Source organism: Passer montanus, unplaced genomic scaffold (genome assembly GCF_014805655.1).
Source record: "Passer montanus isolate IOZ18808 unplaced genomic scaffold, ASM1480565v1 scaffold38, whole genome shotgun sequence".
In the NCBI taxonomy this organism is placed as follows: Eukaryota; Metazoa; Chordata; class Aves; order Passeriformes; family Passeridae; genus Passer; species Passer montanus.
The window spans coordinates 4,121,881-4,143,847 of record NW_024368596.1 but is presented as its reverse complement, the minus strand read 5'-3'; the positions used below and the strand labels follow the sequence as shown (position 1 = coordinate 4,143,847).

General features: G+C 38.8%; 1 protein-coding gene across 2 annotated transcripts in view; it reads right to left on the bottom strand.

The window, feature by feature from the left end:
• Positions 1 to 18,987: 18,987 nt before the first annotated feature.
• Positions 18,988 to 21,967, bottom strand: part of CHRDL1 (chordin like 1) — a 38,343-nt gene continuing 35,363 nt past the window's right edge. For both annotated transcript variants that reach the window (XM_039717345.1, XM_039717346.1), the window contains exon 12: positions 18,988 to 21,598. In XM_039717345.1, the coding sequence (XP_039573279.1) occupies positions 21,468 to 21,598 (131 nt within the window). In that variant the 3' untranslated portion in view covers positions 18,988 to 21,467. The remainder of the gene's footprint in view (positions 21,599 to 21,967) is intronic.

Genomic DNA, 21,967 nt, shown 5'->3' with positions numbered 1-21,967 from the left:
AATATGTGGGCCTGTGGGTCCCAGAAGCAGTGATCTCTTTGTGAAAGAATTTGACAAAAAGGGTAGCTGTATCACAGTTAATACTCCCATTTCCTCAAAGAATCCATTCACTGTACAGGAGGAAGGAACATGCTTTTTCAATGTGTTTTTTCAAAGGCACTCAGAAGAGAAGGCACTCTGGCTGACTGGAGTTGTGTACACCTGAAGTCTTTATTTGAAATGAGTGCCTGCAAAATATACTGAAGTCAATGTAAGATGCAGGTGACTGATGGTTTCTAAAGTCAGGTTTTTGTTTTGATGCCTTCAAATGGGTTTCATTGTAGCATGTGAGCTGTGATTATCACAGACTATAAGAGGGTGCATTGAACAATCTTTCCTCTCTAAACATACTGATGGATATTTGAATTATGGATATTTGTATTACCGAGCCAAAAAAAGTTTTAATGAAGAGTGCAAAAACACACCCGCTACCTCAGTGAGGGAAGCCAGACTGGAAAGGGCTTACTTGTGGATAAATCCACAGATCTTAGGAGAATGGCCTTATGTTCCATGAACAGGGTATCCTGCATGACCAGGTTTTGTGAATTTTTGATTATATAACACCCTTTCAGAATTTGCTAATACCAGACTGCAAACATGGGGATGTCTTTCCCCCAGTTACAAACATTAGAGGAATGTGAGTCAGTGTTGAATAGGATGAATAAAGACCATAGCAGCAAGTGATTTTCTATTCCTGTTTTAGCTAACAACCAGATCAGCCCCCATTTGGGCTGGTATTTATTTCAAGAAAGAAAAGTTCCTAGAATTATGTGATGCTTTAACTAGATAAATTGACTTCAAGTGTTGCTAGTATTGATTTTTTTGTCTATTGAAACTATTTTTGAAGATGTTTTCCAAGTCATGTTTGCAATTTTCAAAGGCTTGTTGTTGCTTTTAGTTCAAGTCTTGCCATTTTATTGCTTATTGTCAAATTGTACATCCAATCTCCTATCCAGCATTTATTCAGAGACTGGCTTTGGACTGAAAATGACCCCTTGATTTGCTCATGAACACACCTTACTTATGCAAGAATAGTGTATCGTTTTCCTAATGAACAGCTGCATTTTAATTGCATGTCCTGGGAATAACCATCAACTGCTGAAATACAGTCTGCTCAGCCTTCAGTGCATGTATGCAATCACCACTTTGGTCACAAAAACCCACATTTTCTTGTATCTCTTTTGTCTGGTATTGTTGCAGCAACATTCCTCAAAAGAACATCTATGGAGGGAACGAGATCACTAAACTACCTAACCCAACAGAAATAGCTAATGGCTTTTTGATGATTTTCAGTATTTTTTTTCCTAGAATAATTTGATTCTGCAAGCATCTTGGTTTTAATAAAAAAAAATCCCAAGCCCCTTGTGAGAAAAACTCAGAAACACAAACCTCAAAGACTTGAAATCTCTTAAAAAGTCCAAGGTCAATGAAAAAGTGTATTTGGATTTGACTTGTTTTTTAAATGTTTGAGACTGAAAGTTTGTAGTATCTCTCACACTTTATTGCTTCTGTCCTTTCTAAAATTCTAAATTTGTAAGAGATACTGAAACTCTAGCAGAACACAGCCAGTTCCGACAAAAACCTGTTTGCTTCACAAAAATGTCTGTTCATATATTTCCATGAGTTGCTTTACTGAAGCAGGGCTCACTCACAGAGTTGAGACACCTTCTTGCAGCTGCTGAATGCAGAGGCAAATATCCCCATAACACTGCTGGTTTTATGGGACTCTTCCAGTGCTCTTACTGCCAAGAGCAAAGTAAAAACTCTTTCCTTTTGTCTTTAATTGAACTAAGTTCTCTTTGATTCAAGGGTTGGCTTTGCCTGAGCAATGAGTGCAGAACTGGGCCAGACAAGCAGTCCCAGTGTAAATGAAAAGATTATTGTATGTAGATATTAGCAGCTAACATTATTGATATTGAAGAAGAGACAGACTGTGCTTACCATCTGCAGATGTTGGAGTGGGTGGGTAAGATCTGGGTTTTAGGGAATTGGAAACATTCTGGTTTGCTGCTTTTTTTCCATTTGGTCAATTATGAAATTATTATTAAAACAGATAACATTGACTAATTTGGCCAATTAATTTAATGGAATGAAAGACAAATGCAGAAAGAAAGCAAACAAAGGCAAGAGAAAAAACATGTAGAAGCTTTAGCTTATATTTAATGATGTGTAATTGCTGTTTGTACTAGAATTAAACATTTCCCCCTACCTATTAAGTTCATTTTACAGTTTGAAATGTTCAAATTTCAGTCATCATTTGAACACATGGTAATTATCATTGGCAGAGATTGTTCTGAATTGTACAAGGTGTAGAATACATGTGTAACCTGCATCAGCCAATAAATCCATGGTCCAAAGAAGAAAATGTATGTACGGGTGTTGTTACCTATCTTATATATAACTATTTTAAAAATGTTTTCTGTTCATAGGCTGTTGCATTTAAGTTTTTAATACACAAGCAAATCTTTATGTTGTCTTTTGTCTGGGAAGTTGCACAGATATTTTTAATGTTTTTACCTGCTGCTATGAGAAAAACTTTCAAGGTATTTCTTTATGTGCTAACTGTGGCAGAGTAGCTTTCCTGACATTTTGCCTGCTGCAAAGAATGGAGGAGTCCCCAACCCAAGGGGGACACCTGTGAACCTGCTGCTGCTAGAGCAAGAGTCTGCTTCTAAACAGAAGGCTGACTGAATTTTCTTGGTGTTGCAGATCATGTACCACCAAACTTAGATTACAGCAGATTGGTTTAAACACATATAAAGCAGAATCATAGCTAATTTGTGGCAGTTTCTGGCACACAGAGCCAATTTATTGTTGTGATTGTTTGTGAGAGATTTTTGTGAACCAAGTCCACTTTGTCTTCTTTCTCTACGATTTCTCTTCCATCATCAATCCTTTGTCTTGATGTGCTGCTATAGATGATTTTCAAACACTCCTATGCTGGGACATCAGACAATGGAAAGCTGCCCAGATACAACTTGTGTCCTACTGGGAGGAGAAGAAATGTCCATCTTCATGTTCAGCTTCTCTGTGCATCACTATTTCATTGCAGCCAACAAAAATGGAAAAGAAATAAACAAAAAACTACACTTTCAGTAAAAGCTCCTACTTAGCTTGTTGAAACGAAGGGCTTTGAGCGATATTAGTAATAAGCAATAAGTGACTGATTGACTGTCAGAAAAAAACATTTACAATTATGGAAACACATTACCGTGAATTAGGCAGATTTTTAGCTGACCTCTGTAAAAATGCATGGTTTATGCATTAGGTTTTATTTTCTTTTTGTACTACTAGAGGAGTGGGACTGAGTAAAACTGGTTTGCATTGCCTTTTTTAAAATGATTCTCATCAATTTTGTGTGCTTTTATCATGCTTAATTGTAGGGATAATTTTAAGTTTTTAGGAAAACTTTTCATATTAGACTAATCCAGTCTAGACATTGATTTGAGTGGGCATTGGAACTTTCTTAAATAGTTTCCAGAAAAGTTTCTTTCATCACTGGTAAACTTGGACAACAGACAAGTGAAATGGATGAAAAATATGTATTTAGAGCATGGCATGTAAGAAAGGGATCTCAGTGCAACAGCCTGTCACCAAGATATTTGCTTTTGAAGTAGTTGTTTTTTTTAGAAAATACTTAACTTGCTGTAAAATATATTATTGTGAAAAGCTTCAAAGCAAAACATTCTTCCCTCCCACGTTTGGTTATTTGATAAAGACAGGATTCTTAACATAATGATATGGTTAAACTGATTATATAAAATAGCTTTTTAGCAATTAATATTTGAGTGAATGCCTTCTCTAAAATGAAACCATAATGGATCTTTATTGCACTATCAGATTTCCTAAAAAGACTGTTTAACTAAGCTTCTTCTGTATGAACAAAACAATAACTAGTGTGAAATACTTATCATTTTAGGATGCTTCTGCTGTGGAATATCAGTCTCTTTGCTGGTATTGGGGCAGATTTGTCTGTAATTCCCGATCTTTTATTTTGAAATATTTAAATGTAACCAGTGCATTTTCACTGTGATCATAAGGTTTCATTATTATTTTTAAGGAGTTAAAAGAGAGAGTGGTACTTTCACATGGATTTGCAACAAACTTTGATGAGTTCCAGAAAAGTGACTGTTATACAAATATATGAGGAATGAAAAGAACTTGTTATCTTTAACAAGAGCTTGATTGGATATAATAAAAGTTCCTTGTTAATTTACTGAAGTTAGCAGTTATGCTGGTAATGAATTTATAATCAACAACATTTGATCTTCTGCGGAAGCTTTTGCCCCTTTCTCCCCCTCAAAATGTTTCTGGAGAGAGTCCAGATAATTTCCTTTAATAAGGATTAAAACTTTAAAGGAGTGTTGCTTTATAGTGACCCTTTTTGGCAGTTTATCAGAACACTTATGCAGCTGGCAAATGTAACTACAAAATTCTGAGCAGGGATGACTACTTTTCCTTAAAGAAATCTCTCCTCTCCCCTCCCTGCCATGGGCAGCACATTGTTTACAGCAACACTGACAAAATAAAGAATCGCAAAATTGAGTTACGTGAACAGGAAGGCTTTGATTCTATGGGAATTGCTCCAAAAATGTCTTGTGTAATGCATATTAAATGAAGTCATTATCCTAGAACTTTGAAATAAGTCTATCCAAATAGACATGACCTGGTTTTTTTTTTTAATAATTATGTTCCATTTAGAGTTCTGAGAAATTGTCTGTGTTTTTAACATGAATTAGGACTGACATTCACATGGATTTCGCACAAAGGCTATTGAAGTGTTGTGCTGCATTTGTAGAGAAGTTTTCCTGTTGACTCATTTTGATTTTACAGTCCTTGTTACAAACTGGTATTGTTGGAATCAGTGTTTTACTGGGGAAGTGGCTGCATGTCTGTTGCTGTTTTGTTATTTTTTAGAAGTCTCTCAATCACCTCTGTATTTCTTTAAGTTCCAACCCCTGCCAGGTACTATCCTGGGCTATGGGAGTGAACACCAATAGAGCCACAGATGCACAGAGCAGACAGACAGCCCATATAATCCATCCTATGCTGCTTTTATAACTCTATAAAAATGCAGTAAAGAAAAGAGGCTCATTAGGTAGAGGCAGGGGGCTGATCGATTGGCAGGCCACACTCAGTTTATAGCTGCCTTCTGTGTGAAAGTCCACCTTAGAGTGTGAGTTTACTCTGTTTGCCATAGCTTGTTTAGTTAGACTTAATTTACTTCTGGTAATGTTGAGCATTATTGATGTTTTTGTGGTGATTTTCACCCCAGTTTGGCACCTAAGAATCGACCTACTCTCATTTTACTCAGTAGAAATAAAACCCCTTAAGCCAGAGGTCAGGGGAAAAGTTGAGTGAAAAGCTCCTAACCAAGTGTGAGTTGTCTGGAAGGCAGGAGCTGTTTAGTTGAAAGGGAAACTTAATGTCAAAGTTCTAATTTCAATTCCTGTGTGTTTTTCTGCATTACAACAAACACCACCTCCAAATACTGAAAGAGGCTAAAAGAAAAAGATTTTGAATATATCTCAAAGCAAGCCAATTTTTCTTCTGTTGTGGGAGTGTTTCCAGAGAAGAGTTTTTTACCATAAAAAAAAAGTAAGAGCATGTGATTTTTAAATTAGAGTTCATTTTAAATCTCTCTGTGGGGCTGGGAGAGCTGGCTGCAGCAGTGCTGAAGTTTTTCAAACCAGGCCTGTTTTTCTCAGCACTGCCAAAGCTGCTGCAGGTGGATTCAGGGAGAGAGGCAAATGTGATGCCCATTGTCAGTGTATTTTTTTGGAATCCCACCTAAATAAATGATGACAAATTCCTAAATGTGATCTGATGATCCAATCTTATGAAACTGTTGATATTTTTTATTTGTTGATATTTTAATTCACTTAATTAATATTTCAGTAAATCAAAATAACCTTTTTTCAACTATGTCCTGTGCCTTTGAGTTCTGGCAATTGTTGTTCTGCACTAAATGTTTTCCTTTTATAATTTTTTAAGTTGCTATCTTTAATTTTTGTTATCGAGTCATAAAATGGGTTGTATTGGAAGGGACCTTACTGTGTCTGTCATTTGGATAGCTGGAAGTTCTCACCATTTACATTCAAATTTTAATGTTTTTCTTTCTAATGACTGTCTAATAGCTTGTCTTTAATCTTAAGAGATTCAAATAACAAAATGAGTAAACTTAAAAATAAGTAACTGTTCTTCCAATAATGATTTGTTAAATTGTGTCATCATACCAAAACAGACCTGAGTCTTGAGTTCAGTCAGACAATTCCAGTTACCATTATAAAACCTTCCACAAGGTTTGAAGTTATTAAAGTCCATTGGGAATTTCTATCTGGCCTGTTAGTTCAGTCTCTATAATTATTATTGCTGTTGTTGTTATTACTGTGCTATTGCTGTTGTTTTTGTCTTCCTTACCCCTCTTCCTTTTCATTCAGACAAACCTACAGGTGACTCTCCTGTGATGCAGGGAGCCACACAACTCATCCCTGCTCTTTGATACAATGTCTTACCCCCACGGAGCTCATTCTTCAAAGCCATTGCCTGGGTTTGAGGAGCTGGTTTCTGTTAATTTTAATGGGGATTAGACATCCTTTCCCTGAGGCAGCTTTGAAAAATACCCACCAGATTCTTTATGGCTCTTCTTGGAGGCAACAAAATGTTTACCTAGTTATACAGCCACGTTTCTATTTAATTTCTACTGGGTCCTCTAAATGACAAAGTTTCAAAGGGATTAGTGGATTATCATTTTTGCATGCAAGTTAAAATGATACCTTGTTTTTTGAATTGTGCCTTGTAACGATCAGTTTATACCCTGTTCTCTTCTGGAGAACACTGACAGCCTTCTTCAGAAAACTGATTTCTTTCCATCCTTCTCTGAATGATGTGTTTAGAACATGTGTCACCTTAAATATGCAGGCTTTCAAAACAAACTGCTGAGTGAGTGGGAGGGAAGAGGAGAATTACCTTTTCCAACAGAACCAAAAGGCAGCAAACCCAAACCCATTTTCCATTCATTGACACACATTCACCATCAGCAGTCTGGATTCCCTTTCTCAAGCACTGCTACCCTATCTGAAAAGATTCTGGGAAATAGTAAAAGCAAACCTCAACTCTTATGTTAGGCAGATACTTAGAAGAATCTGTTCTGCAAACATTTCCTTTGAAAAAATAAGAAGTTTGCCAGGGATATAAATAGAAGTGTTCTTCATTATAACAACATGGATGGCTGCTAAATTGCATTTAAATTGTCCTTGTTTAATTTATGTTATGTGCTGTCTGCCTTGTATATATCCCTTAGTTACGTTTTTGTCAGTTGTGTTTCTTTAAATGCATTATAAATTTGTATTTCCCTCATAAACCAGTCTCAAACAAGGCATCTGTACTGGAAACTAGTTTTAGTGACTTGACACTTTGGTTCTTTTATGTTGTGAAACAAGTTTTAATTTTCTTAACATAGGCCAGGCATGGTACATAAACCTCTACTCCCCTCAGGGAGGCTTTTATGTTTGACTCCTTTAGTGGCAAAGCTTTTGAATTTCTCCCCCTGATTGACTTGATTATGATCTTCCAAGTATATATCCTTCATGCTGATGAATTCCTGGTAGGAATCCTCAAAGGAGTTTACAAGCTGCAGTACTAGATGAAACAGAAGAATTAAATTATCCTTGCAAAAGCTGCTACTAGTGAAATTAGGAAGTTGAATATTAGTGCTGCAGATTTATTTATTCTTTGAGTGTCTAGTTTTAGATACCAGGGAAACATTATTTTTTAAAGAACAGGTACTCTGAGATTTTTGCCAAGTGACTGAATCTGCACAACCAGATCCCAGTTTAAAAGTGTAGGACAAAACTCCTGCAAACATTGTTCTGGCTTACTCTGCTCTGGAGCTTTGTTAAAGCTGGGCTGGAGTGGATCTGACTGTGCTTGATGATGGATGTCTTCTCCTCACTTAGGAGGAAACTGTTGGTAGAATCTCACAGCTAGATTAAACATAAATAAATGAGCTGTGTAGCCACCATCTTACAACTCTGAAAAAAATCATTTGGCCAGAAAGGATCCTGCTAATATGCACAGCAGGCAATGCCTCTGTCTTGTGCTACTCAACATGCTCCATCAGAAGAGGCTGCATTTTGCACTGGGAGATACATTCAAAACTTTGGTTTATGGTTGGCTTCCAAATAATTGGTTCTTGCATGTCATTGCTGCCCAGAGTCCATTTGTCTGTAAGCATTACACACAAGAAGCAGCTCAGGTGTGGGTGTGTTTCACCCCTGTTACTTCTCCCCCCATTTATATGGTGCCATTTGGTCTGGGGTATCCCTGGGAGCAGCTGGGGGCAGCTGGCCCAGCCCTGTCTCCTCCCAGCTCCTTGTGCACCCCCAGCCTCTTGCTGGTGTGGAACAGAAAAGGCCTTGACTGTGTGTCAGTGCTGCACAGCAATAAGGAAAACATCCCTGAATTATCAACATTGTTTCCAGCAGAAATCCAAACCACAGCTTCATACCAGCTACTATGGAGAAAATTAACTCTCCCCCAGCCAAAACCAGTGCAGTAAGAAAAGAGAGCTAAGTGGAGAAAGGCAGAATTAATATAATATTTCTCAAAAACATTTTTTTTCTTTTTTTCTTCTCAGAAAACTGCAGTTGGGGCTTTTTCAGAAATGAACAGAGATGGATCAGGCATTAAGAGAGAACTGGAAGGGCAGGCAGGAGAGTCAGAGATATAACTTTCCTTAAAACAGACACAAATTAAGGAATGGAGATCTACATGTATAAATTATTTTATAAACATGTAAAATAGAAATAATACAGAAATGCACATACAGGAAAACATGAATCCCTCAGTGCAGAGCTCTCCCTTCCTCCTACACTTTAAGAGCTTTAAGGCTCTCAGCTGTCATTTGTCATTGGAGCTGGGCTGAAAATTGTCCAAATTTTATAAAAACTATCATGACCTTTTTTCCTGACTTGACAAATAAAAGGATGTTTTTTCAGGGTGGGGAGAAGTGTTATTATCTGTAGTGAAAGCAAGTTTATTTTTTTAAAACTGTTTTAATGGTAGTTGTTTCTATTTTGGTAGATCTGTGTATGGAAACTGATGCCAGAATGCTAACACTTCATACTGCCAGAAATCAGTTCAGATTTTCTTCTTTCTCACTGTCACATTATAAAAATGATTATGAGTTTAAATACTGATTTTCTTATTCACATAAGTTTCTAATCTATTTTTAACACTCTGGATTCTTGTGTGTGGTCTCCTGCCACAGTGGTTTTGAAGACTGCTGGCAGAAGAGATTTTCTTTTTTACCAGTTTTGACTTTGCTGCTATTCTCTAGATCAAAAAAAGGAGAAAGGCATGGATTTGTTAAGATCTTGGGGTGTACATAGCTCCTGGTGGTAACTGTGTGACTTGAACGTGGTGAGATGCTTACATCACATCCATATCTGTTATTTTGTGGATTGTCTTGCTAACTTTTGCTGTGTACTGAGGCAAATCCACACTACAGGATTAATAAATGATTGTGAATTACATAAAAATAACTTCAGTGGGAAAATTCTTCCATTGGCCAAAATTGTTTTAAATTTGCAAGCCAGAGAAAGGGATGGTATGAGAAAATATTTCTCTGTGCATTTTCTGGTGATGTTCTGATGTTTACAGAGCTCCATAGATAATTTTGGATCCCCAAATGAAATCCAGTGATCCAGATAGATTCTGGCATTTGCATTTTTGGAGACCACAATGACGTCTGAGATGTCTTGTTTGGTTTTTTTCAGCATGTGCTGGGTATTATCTGCTTGATAACAGCGAAACGTGAGCTGTGAAAGCTGGGGCTTGGCCCAGTATAGCTCTTATGGTATGACTGGCAGATGTCTGCCCTTCTCCACATCCACCATGCCATTCCTATGCCATATATATTGGCATTTGTGAACAGTTTAGAGAATAGTTTTTTCTGTTGTGACCAGTTGTGAGGCTGTGAATATTTCATAGTCCACTCTAATGGCTGTGGTGGGGGAAGTACGTTTGGAAATCAGGTTCATGCTACAGAGGAACTGTGCCAAACATGGGAGCTGAGACCACAGCTTGCATGAAAGCAAGCAACAAAGTGCTGCACAGGAAACTGCTCAAGCATTTGCAAAGTAAATCAACCAAACCTGTGCAGCAAGACACCAGACTGGTGTAGTTTCCTTACCTTTTCTTTTCCATTACAGAGCCTTCCCTCATATTTGCCATCTGCACAACATTTTGCTTCCTTCCTTTTAATCATCTCCTATCAAGAGTGAATGTTCTTGTCTCAAAAGGACAGATTTGAGGGAAGCAGGCTAACCACTTACAAACAGCCAGCTCTCTAAAACCACAGGTGCATTGTAGGAGTTTCAGTCATTGTTTTGCTTAATTTTATTTCTTCTTTTATTTTTTATACTTTTTAATAGCAGCCCTTGCCAATCAGATGAGACAAAAAACCCCACACTGTTCTCCTATAGCCTTTGGCATTTCTGAGTTGGTGGCCAAAACTAATTGAATTTGTGGAAGGAGAAAATAATGAGGAAAAATGCAGATTAGGTAAGGGAAAACCTTCAGGGACTGGACTAGAATATAGATGAAGCAAGTAGGATCCTGGGAATAGTCAGCTCTGGAAAGGCTTTGACTTTTTTGAGTGGGAATTGAAAAATGCATGTTTATTATCACCTCATTTAATGACGTAACTTGTTAACAATATAACTGTCACCTCGAGCCACTTTCCTGAACAGCAGGACAGGCTTATGGGACTGGTGTCTCCCCACTGTACAATGTGACAGCACACTTTCTCCCTTCAGCTATGCTCATTCTTTTTGGCACAAGTTTATTCAAAAAGACCATCTATCACCACTGCCTTTGCACTGAAATGGACAACTGCATAAATAAGATGCTTAAAAAGGAATGCACATTGCAGTCTGAGGGGCAGGGGAACTGAAAATCAAGGAGAAATGATAAACCCAGGGAAAATAATAAGGCCTGTTATCAGGAGTGATAGGGCAGGGAATGAGGGTGAATGGTATGGGGCTGAGGCTGCTGGGCAGCACAACAGGCCGAGTGCCAAACAAGAACACAAATTCAGCAGTAATCTGTACTGAATAGGAGAAATAGCAAGTTGATCCACAGTGAATGTGAGATTGAATTAGCTGTAGTGGTGACATGGTGTCCTGGTTTAGGGCAAATTTGGGAAACTTCCAAAGGTGTCTCTCTAGAAAGCAGATTCAAGCAGCCCCCCGCCCCCAGCTGGTTCAGGAAAAGATTTCCTTGGAGAAAAGTGGGAAAAAACCTCTTCATTTAACAAGCAAAGTATTCACAAGCATAAAACATAAGTAATATTAAACAACAAAACCTCTCACTCTTCTGAAGAGATGGCAAATTCAGAAAGTCCCTTTTGTGGGGTGTAGCTCAGCTCACTCAGTCTCTTATCAGTCCCTCCTGTGCTGACAAATGCCACCTCCCGGGCCCTGTGGCCCACAGGTGTGAGCTCCTGGTGTTTGCCTGTGTTTTCAGTCCAGAGCAGGGCTGATCACTTCCAAGAACAAGAAAAGCCACAGTCTGGGGAACATCTCTGCCTCAGCTAGCTAAAAGAGAGGAGCAAAAAGCTAAGGAGATCTCTGTCCTGCTGTCTGTCTGTGCTGCAGACAACACAGTCCAGGAGCAGGAATGTGTGGAAGCAAGTACAGTTCCTGCAGACAAACTGTGTGCTTCTTCTGCCCCCCTTCACTCTCAGACCAGTCTGAAAGGTTCAGAACTTAATATCCAGCAGAAACGGAACAGACAGCTGGGGATACCAGCATCATAAAGTCACCCTGGGACACATGGGGATTCTATAGTGCTACAGCCTCTGCTAAGTCCCATGCATGAAACACGTGCTCCACAGGGCTGCCTTCAATGCAGTGGTCCCACTATTCCCCAGTGCATCTGCCTCTCACAAAATAAGTTGACAGGTTTTTAGAATTTCTTGAAGTAATTCTTGTTGGATTTATCACAAATATTTTGGTATATTTTGATAAGAAGGTTCCTGTTTCATTGAGTAAATGAATGTTTGAATAAAAATTCAACATAGAAATTACATGAATGTCCACCATGGTACTGGATTACTTTTGTAGTTCTCTTCTCCCTGTTCCTGCTCTCGGTGGGGCAGGTTAGCTGAATCTTTCAGATGTGGCATGGACAGGTGCTCCTGTAGTGTGTCACCGCTGGAAGAGCAGTTCTGTGTGATGGGCAATGTGATCCTCCCTGTTCCTGCTCTCGGTGGGGCAGGTTAGCTGAATCTTTCAGATGTGGCATGGACACGTGCTCCTGTAGTGTGTCACTGCTGGGAGAGCAGGTTCTGTGTGATGGGCAATGTGATTTGATGGTGGAGACTTACAGAAGAAAGCAGGATCAGAAAGTCCTTGGACTCCTGCTCTTGCGGGGTACCACAGAGATCCTCTCCTGTTGTAATATGTTGACTGTTGGTTTTCTTCCTGTACTTCCAGATTTTACATGGAAAGCTTTTATAGTGGCAGGATGTTTAGCTTTTAAACTAAGACATGCCATTCCTATTATTGTGTCTTGTTCTGTACAACTTTCTAGGATTCTTGGACTCTCTTTTTCCATATGTGCGGGTAGGCTCGGAATGTTTACTTGATTTATCTGATTTATCTGATTCCTGGGACCCACTAAAATAGGGTGTATTTCAAAGCAGTCAGCTTCTCTTGGGAAAAGGAGAAATTAATGGGAAATCCTTCAAAAAGTGAAAGTTTCAACCCTTTGGTCCTCTAAAACCCAGTTCCCGTTGGTGCTAACTTCCCTTTCATTGAAAGATAATGAACCTTCAGTTTTGCATCCTCACCTTCAGCGTGGGTTCTCTGCATAGCTCCCGTCGGGGTCAATTATCTGGGGGGTCAATTATCTAGCAGGAGAGGCCCCCCGAGAGCAGAGACTATTGCTTAATTGTTACTGTGGGATCCTTGGGCAATGTGCACTTCTGGGGCTCATTTACAATTCTAACACATCCAGCATGCCCTGCATCAGGAGCCCTGTGAACTGGACAAAAGTTAGAAAGTGGCAGCGCTGCTCCTGGCCAAAAGCTCATTAAGATAGACATCTCCTGCTAGTGAACATCACACAGATGACACAGACAGCTCACTACAAATGAGAAACATTCTTTTGTTCTGTCTCACTAGGGCTTTCAGATAAAAAGAATTTGAGGCCAGCTGTGATATGAAGGGAACAGGTTTAAAATAGCTCTCAGGGGTAGTAAATGCTTAATGATCAGATCTTTCATTGCTCTTGGAACATTTGAGGAAACTCAGCCAGCTAAAATTCTTGTTGATTACTTTAACAGAGGCCCTTTGTTCATATTATCATGCAGAATAATTAAGCCAATGCAAGCAAATCCTTAGCTATATACATAATTAAAATGTTAGGCTTTGATTAAACAGACAGTATTGGCACAGACAGCACCTATTCACTTCACAAAGAGTTCCATCACTACCTTAAGCTTGAATTTACCCTATTTAATTTATTATTTTGGAAAAATAAGTTGTATTGGGATAGTGGAAGATGACCTGTTTCCAGTGAGGAGTTACTGAGATTTTGTAGTGGAGAAAAAAGATCTAAATATATTCAAAGTATGCTTATAGGGCAGAATTAAAGGTGAAAAAAGAGCACAAAATCTGTTTCAACTTACTTAAAAGTTCATTTTGAAGGGATTATGTAAAATTTTCTCATTTCCTCCCCAAGTTTGCTATCTCTTATGCAGCAGTCAAGTCTTCAAATCGAAGAGTTTATGAGGCACCTGAAAGTTTGTCAGAAAGAAAAACCCTTTGATCTATAAAATATTTTATTTGAATGCACTTTCAATTCATTGGACTACCTGTTTTAAGTCAAAAGCTTATTGTCAAACATTACATCATTCTGAGTTCTCCTAAGATTAACTGCCAACTTTCTTTTGGGATTCTCTCTCAGATGGCAATTACTGACAATAACAGTTATGCTGTTGGCAGGGGCAGACTGACTTTTCACAAGCTTTTTTAGAAATGGGCCAGCATCCTTTGTGAGTTCCCAGGCAGCAGAGATGGAATTTTACAGAGTTTCTCCAAGCAAGGTCACCAAAAGTTCTTAAGAAGCAGATTTTGGCTCTTTTGCTTTTTTGGGTCACAAAATCTTTTTTTACCAGAATTTTTTCGTAGTGTGGAATAGGTGTCCCTAGCTCTGGGACTGGAGGGAAGCTGATAGAGAGGTGACACCTGATAGAAATCAGTAGAAATCAGGTTATTTTGATGCCAGGGAGCAGTCTGTAGGGTTTTTTTTATTTTTTTTTATTTTTTTTAAAATTAAAATATGTTAGGCAACACATTTTGGCTCTTTTGCTTTTTTGGGTCACAAAATCTTTTTTTACCAGAATTTTTTCGTAGTGTGGAATAGGTGTCCCTAGCTCTGGGACTGGAGGGAAGCTGATAGAGAGGTGACACCTGATAGAAATCAGTAGAAATCAGGTTATTTTGATGCCAGGGAGCAGTCTGTAGGTTTTTTTTGGGTTTTTTTTTTGGTTTTTTTTTTAAATTAAAATATGTTAGGCAACATATTATAGAACAGTAGCAGTGGCTTTGAGGCTGATGGAGAAGCGATCCGGGGGTTCACGTGGATTTCCTTTCAGGTACTAGACCAGAGCAATCTTGTTTTACAAGCAAGGTCTTTGGATGTGATTTCTGACATGGAAATAAAAGTTAGTCTGCTGGGTTCAGCCCACTGCCCTGGAGTAAAACTCAGAGTGACAATTGCTCTACTCTCCTTACTAATCCTCTGGGCTAAGCAGTCCCCTGGGAACCTCTGTTTGGAAATCTATTAAGATTTCACAAGTTGTTCAGCAGGAGTAGCAATTAATGATTTGCAATGTCTCTGAAAACTGCAACTTAAAATAAGAACAAGAAGATGAGGAAAGTCTTTCTCCTTTACACTTATAACAGACAATATCATCTTTTCCCTAATTTTTTTGTGCCTTCTGTCCAGATTGAAGTGCTCCTTCCTTTGTTGGGTCAGATGTCCCTCTAATGTGCTAATAGACAGATTTGCACAGAATTTGATCTAACAAGTTCCTTTGAAACACTACTTGTTGTATCTTTTTCTACTTGAATTTCACAAAAACCTTCAGAGACTATTATGTAGATTTATGGAGAAATGTATTTTCAGGGAACAGTGGCAGGCAGTGCATTTCTGCTATATTTGAGCAGTGTAATCTAAGAATTGGAAACCCCATTTGCCTGTTAGTGAATTCTTGGCTTTGAAAGTCTTCCAGCAGATAGATTTTGCTGGAGCTTTATTCTAGAGGTACTGCTCTTGCAGAAGCTCCTTTCAATATTTTAGCCAAAAAAAAGTTTCTTAAGAAATGCACTACTTGGTGGAGAGGCCAGGAAAAAGAGCTGCACTGTGCAATGTTCAGTATTCAAATGCAGTTTTGCAGCTGTCAGGAGTTTCTCTGCTCCTCAGTTTCTCTAGGGTTTGCTTAACTTCTTGCTTGAAAAGTATATTTTCCTAGACACTCAGTGCACTAATGTGTGCTGCAATCATCATGAGCACGGTGGTTATGATAGTTTTGTCTTAATAAGAGTGATCTCATCATGGACATCATTTAGATGGGGTAAATAATTCCCAACACATGCAGACTATAAAGACATTGGGAGCTTGTTACAGGCTGATGTCATGGGAAGAGCCTAGTCTCTTCAGCAGGGATTCATCAGTTTATAAAGGTCTCTAAAAGACATTTGACTTTGAAGTAAGAAGAAAAATCAGGGTGGGAAAAGCTGGTGTAAGTTCTTAAGTCTCTGTGGGCTTTGACCATTATTATCAATAGAATCTTTCAGTTGCTTATGATTGCAAAATAAAAGAGACTGTAGGCCAAACTAATAAGAAAAACCTGCTTTTATTTTTTTTGTTTTGTTTGTGGAAACAATCCATAATTTATAAACTTAGTATTTCAAGCAAAACAGCAGCCAGGGTTTTATTTCCAGAATTCTGGCACATTTGCTGAAGCTCAAAATCACTTTTTTTATTGTTTGGGTTTTTTTTTTTTTTTTTCTTTTTTTTTTTTTTTCTTTTTACTTTCTTATCATAATTTACATAGTGTGAAGTGAGTGAGAAGGGCTACTGGTAGGATATGGTTGCATAATTTTACACCTGGTTTGCATTAGTATAAATGAAGTTAAACTTAGTGGATAATCAGTTCTGATTGTAAACATCCTCTAATGCTTTTTAATGTTGTCATTGGACCATTTTTGAAAGGACGCCACTGCCGAGCTAGATCTAAACCCAAAGATTTTGTAAGACTTAGCTTATGTGGATTTATAATATGGCACTGAAAGCAAGGAAATATTTTCTAATAGTACAGAATTGAAAACATGATCTCAGATATGAAAACTCAGCTTTCTGGAACATATCATCACTTGGAGTAGTGTATGTGTCTCTAAGAATATTTTTTTGGTTAACTAAATAACCACACTTAAAGTCTAATCTTCCTTTTTCTAGAAAGACCTTTGTGGAGATTGATTAGTTGGTGACTGTTGTCTATTAGGTTATGGATAGCTATGCAGCCATAACTATAAATACTTCTAAATAATGTCTTGTTATTTCACTAAGGAAAAAGCTGGCCCAAGAGCTCACTTTTCTTGTTTGATATTTCTATAACACTCCCCATTCCACCCTAAGTACACTAAGAAAAGTTTGTGTAGAAACTATTTCAGTCTCTATTGAGCTGCAGCTACCACAAACTGCATTTAGCAGCATAAAAGCTGGCCACACTGTCCAACACTTCAGTACAGGAAATGAAAATAAATGCCATGTTAATGTCAAGCTTGATGTGTTAAATGGGAAGTCTGGCTCTTCCCTTTTAGAGATGTGGAACAGAAATACCCCAGTACATAAACCTTAAGCATCACTAGACTTCTATTTATACCTCTGTAATTAGAACTCAAATTCATTGTCCCTTCCTAGCTGTTGGCAGAGGAGAGAACTGAGCTGGGGAGAGCCAGACTAGAGCAACAGTTCTGTCTAGGGAACATGAAGTGACTGGGAATCTGTCAAAAGTATACAATGTACCTTTGGTACAGGTGAATTTCTAGAGTATACTACAGTGGGTTTAATGCCAGTACAGTATGTATCTGTATGACCCCTTTTTAAAGAGACTGGGATTTCTGCTGTTTTCATCAGTGGAAATAGAATACAGTTTTAATTTATTGTGGCTTTAACACACCTGATTTTGGGGAGGTGTGATCCTGGAACAAAGCAGAGAGAAAGAGGAATGTAAATCTATAGGAGATAGATTAGATCTTGGTGGAGGGATAACTAGCTATGGGTGCTGTTTGTAGTAGTTAGCCACATGTTATACATAGTGTGATGTACTGTCTCTGTCTCGTGAGCTGAGGTCACTTGAGGACAGACTGGGAGTTTTTACTTTAAGTGGTAGAGCAATCAGGCTCACTGCATTTACTGAATGAACCATCATCCAGCGTGCCTACATTAAAAACTGTTTTGCAGGGTTAAGATCAATTACTTGTTTTTGCTTTGGATGCTTTGCATTCTTGCTCACGGTTGGGCTGGTGTTATGTGAGAAGGGAGGGTTGTGGGTTCATACTCATATACTCGTGTAGCTGCAGACATACTTTACCCAAAAAGTAAAACAGTCCAAAACCTCAGATCAAAAGATGAAGACATTTTTTAAACCTCTAACAAAAGTAATAAATGGAAATAAGGATTAACTTTGTCAATTTTCACCCCTCCCTCAATAAATCACTAAAATCTTGGCTTTTATCTTCGATGGATAACACAATAGGCACTAGAGCACACCAACATTACGCAAATACTTCATGTGCTATCAATTATTTTGGAAGGAGTCATCATCTGAATTGTGAAATGCTTTGACCTTTTTTAAATGAACAGTGTAGGAAGAGGAGAGTGTTTGTTAGGCTGACACATTGTTTCTCTTGTACTTGTGTGGGTATATTTCAAAGTATTCAGAAGAACACAGCAGTGAATAGGGCTCCTGCCTCCATACCCAGCCCCTCCTGACCTGTGGAGTCATGTGGAGCCAGAGATGATCCTGTTACATAAGAAGGGGATAGGAGTGAAGTGAGCAATAAAATGTAGTGTGCTGCTAAAAAGCATTTGGATGTCGTAAAATCAAGAGAATACATTCAATGGGGATGCAGCTGTGCAACCCTGACAGTTGATGACTTTCAGTCTTCAGCTAGTAGGAAGGTGAATGCCCCTGATGGAGTCAGGACAGCAGAGCAGGCCCATGTGTCCAGTGTGTTCTCATGGAAAGGATTCTCCTAACAGACTTCTTCTAAAATGAGAAGATGGCCAAAATGAATATACAGGGTGTGATGAAATAACAACGAGTTTCATTAGAAATTTGCAGAGATACTCTGGATTTCAGATTTGATGTACCTACTGATTCAAAGTGGTTTACTTTGAACACTCATCTTTGCCAAGGTTGGTGCTCTCCATTTTAGTTAACACTGCTAGCCATGTATGAGTTACATTTTTTTCCCTTATGTTTCTGAAAACCATCTCATTTTTAGGCATTAGCACATATTGATTCCATCAACATTCCCCCAATTATTTTGAGCTTCAGAACATGTTTTGCTCAGAAAGCAGTAAGTCCTGTACTGGTCTCTCAGTTGGCAATGCTTGATTTCTTCTTAGGTTGTTTTCCATATATGGATGTCTATGCTTTAATCTTGCTGGGTAGGTGAAAGCAAAATTAAATTGGGTATTTTCTAGTCTGACTCTTCCATATCTCAGTATTGATTTCACAGCAGGCAGCCATGCACTGCACCCAGCTGGGCACACGGCTTCAGACTTTCTCTGAGGTGGCAGCAGCCACCTGCAAACAGGGAGCTGAAACCAAACATCTTGAACAAACAGCACCCTATGCAAACCATCTGATTTTATTATCAACTTCAGAGTTTATTAATTTATCAAACCAGGTCAAAGTGATACAACAAGTACATAAATAAGTACTGTAACAGACATACATCTCATGAAGAGAATGCAAAACATGACACTGTGTATTTTTTTGTCTTTAGTGACCAGAAACCAGAAAAACGCAACACTGTATTTTACTAAATGATGGTTATGATTGTTTTTTGCTTTTCTTAAGTGTTTATTATAAAATAAATACACAATCTGGATTCCACCAGTCCTGTCACAAACCCAAAAAAGCAGGTTGTCTTCCTCATAAAAAAAAAAATTACAAACACTGTACACTTTTCACTTAGTCTTCTGCCACCATCTACTGCTACAAACAGACGATCCCTGTTAATTGAGAAATCAACTGCTGGTCTTCTCACCAGAACACTACAATTCCTCAGAACCTCTTCCTAAAGATTTATAATAAAATTTTACAGTCCTGCAGTACATTTCAACCCAGTAGTTGCCATGTGCAATCAGTGCTTCTCATGCCAAACTGCTTCTTCTACAGTTACACTGCAGCTCTGGTGCAGTGAGGTTTAGGGCCTTTGTTTAGATATGCTACACCCCTTTCCAACACCAGGACAGGACTTATGGAAGCTGCAGTCTCCTGGAAAGGTGGCAGGACAGTTCACTTCATTCTCCTTTTCATGAACAGTGATAGAGGATTTCTCTTAGCCAGGTATTTCTGCATCTCAACTGGCTGCACTTTCAAATGGCCCGTATGCCCAAACCTCATCTGCTCTCTGTCCAGGCCTGGGGACAGCAGGGTGGTCCTGACATCACCCTGTGTGTTTTCTCCTCATTCCCTTCAGCCTTTCCTTCACCTTCATGTCTGTTGTCCTCACTTGCTCCTCTTTGTTGAGAAGTCCTGCATCCCTCCCTCCTGGGGCTCAGGCAGCACGGCCAGGCCCTGGGTGCCATGGAGAAGCCTGTGCTGCTGATGGAGATTGCCAGGGTCTGCTGCCCAAGCCAAGGGTCCCGTCACGATGGTGAAGCTCTGCCTGAACAGGCTTTTGGCATTCAGCACCAGCCTCTCCCACAACCTCATCCCTTTAGGAATGTGGACACCCTTGAGTGCTGTCACTGGCAGAATGACAAACCTCAAAATCCTTGCTGTCACTGTTGATTTCACTCCCTGTGAAGCCCCAGCCCCTGGCTCAGGCCATTTCCATAAAGCTTTGTTTCCTAGCTTGTGTTTTAACAGCACTATTCCTGTCTGCTTGTGGAGTAGAAAATGGGAACAAAAGCAGGCAGAGCCACTTGCATCTTGGGATTTAATCCAATATTGCAGCCACAGGGCAGTGCAGGATTTGGGTGAAAACAGTTTTCAAATTGTTACAATTACTCTGCAGACGAAAGTCACCTCTCTTAAACACACTGTACACGTGCTATACTAAATTTAACAGAATCTCAGATTTGAGGTTTTTTTCCTGAAGATAACAGTTGTCACAACGAGCAGCTGCTTGTTGTGCTCTGCAAGCCCTGTTTGTTGTTTGTCATGGGAGAGAGCTGTTCTTGAAACATGAGACTTGAGAGGTCACCCTCAGAAAAATGAAGATTATGTTTGTAACAAATCAGAACAAATAAATTAATTTCTGTCACAACTTTTAAGGCATTATTAATCGTGAGTTTTAATGCTTTAGGTGTTTTGAAAATACTGCAAGTACTTCACCACCTTCTGCCACGTCACTTTAGGTGATTTACCAGCCAAGAGCATGTGTAAATAGGGCCCAGAAGAATGAAGTTATTAGGGTTATGATAGGGAGCTAACGCTTTTAGAGAAGTGGGTGGAAGGAACAGTGAAAACCACTTGAAAGCCAACACTTGCTCCAATTGCTATAAAAATATATTGATTGCCACTAACACCTGCTGTTCAGTTTATGGGCTTTGTTTGCTCAACTACAAGACATCATCCCAAAGACAGGCTGCTAAGGAGTCTGTTAGTTTAAATCTGGCTTTTATGTCTCCAACATGAATATTGTATCACTCCTATTTTTCCTCCACTACTACAAGAAATCCATGAGTCATTTCAACACCAGAAATGGTATAAATTCAGGACAGGATATCATGCTCTCCATAGCTCCTGCACATTTATTAGGTGTCCTTCTTTTCATTAGTTTGAATAACTTGCCAAATAATAATAGTAAAAATGTTCTGTTTTCTCTTTTTAACTTGTAAAGAAATGCAACTCTAGGAAAGCACAGTCTTTCTTTCTCCTTCCCCCACCAGTAACACAGAGCCTTCTAGTCTTTTGGAGCAGATATTTGAACAGTTGACACAGACCACTACACATAAAGCAGCAAATTTGCTGTGCATGATGTGAATAATTACTGCATTATAGTTTTGGGGTTTAGGGCAACTGCTGACTTAAGCAAAATAAGCCTGCAGTCCAGCTGCAGATCCAAGTTTTCAGAAGTTTTCTTGTGTTTTTCCCTCCAGTGCTGTCTCCCTTAACAGTGACCCTTTTCAGACTTTTCAAGGTACAAAACCTTTACCAAATCCTCGAGCTCAGTCCTGCACACTCTGCTTTCACACATTTGGCTGATCTGAGCTTCTCCCTCGCTAAATATTTTCCACTGGCCTGAAAACAAAAACACAAAGGAGACAGATATTGACTTAGAAAAGGGCACAGGGACTTTGAAGACATTTACAAGCACTCTGCAAATCAACTGATTCACAGTGGTCAAAGAGGGAATGTCCAATCCTCCCATGGAAAATATTTGAAGAATCTTACAACCATGTAACATATTCCATGCAAAATAACTTTGTTTAAAAAATATGGATCAGAATATTACTATTTTCTTTAATTAAGTAGTCCTGTAAGTTGGCTCTATTTATTCAACCATTTTATGACACTGGATACCCTGGTAAACCAAAGTATTTAAAAGCTGGGAAGCAACACAGCTAAATGTTTCATGTGCTATTAACTCCTCCTACCTGTGCCTATTAC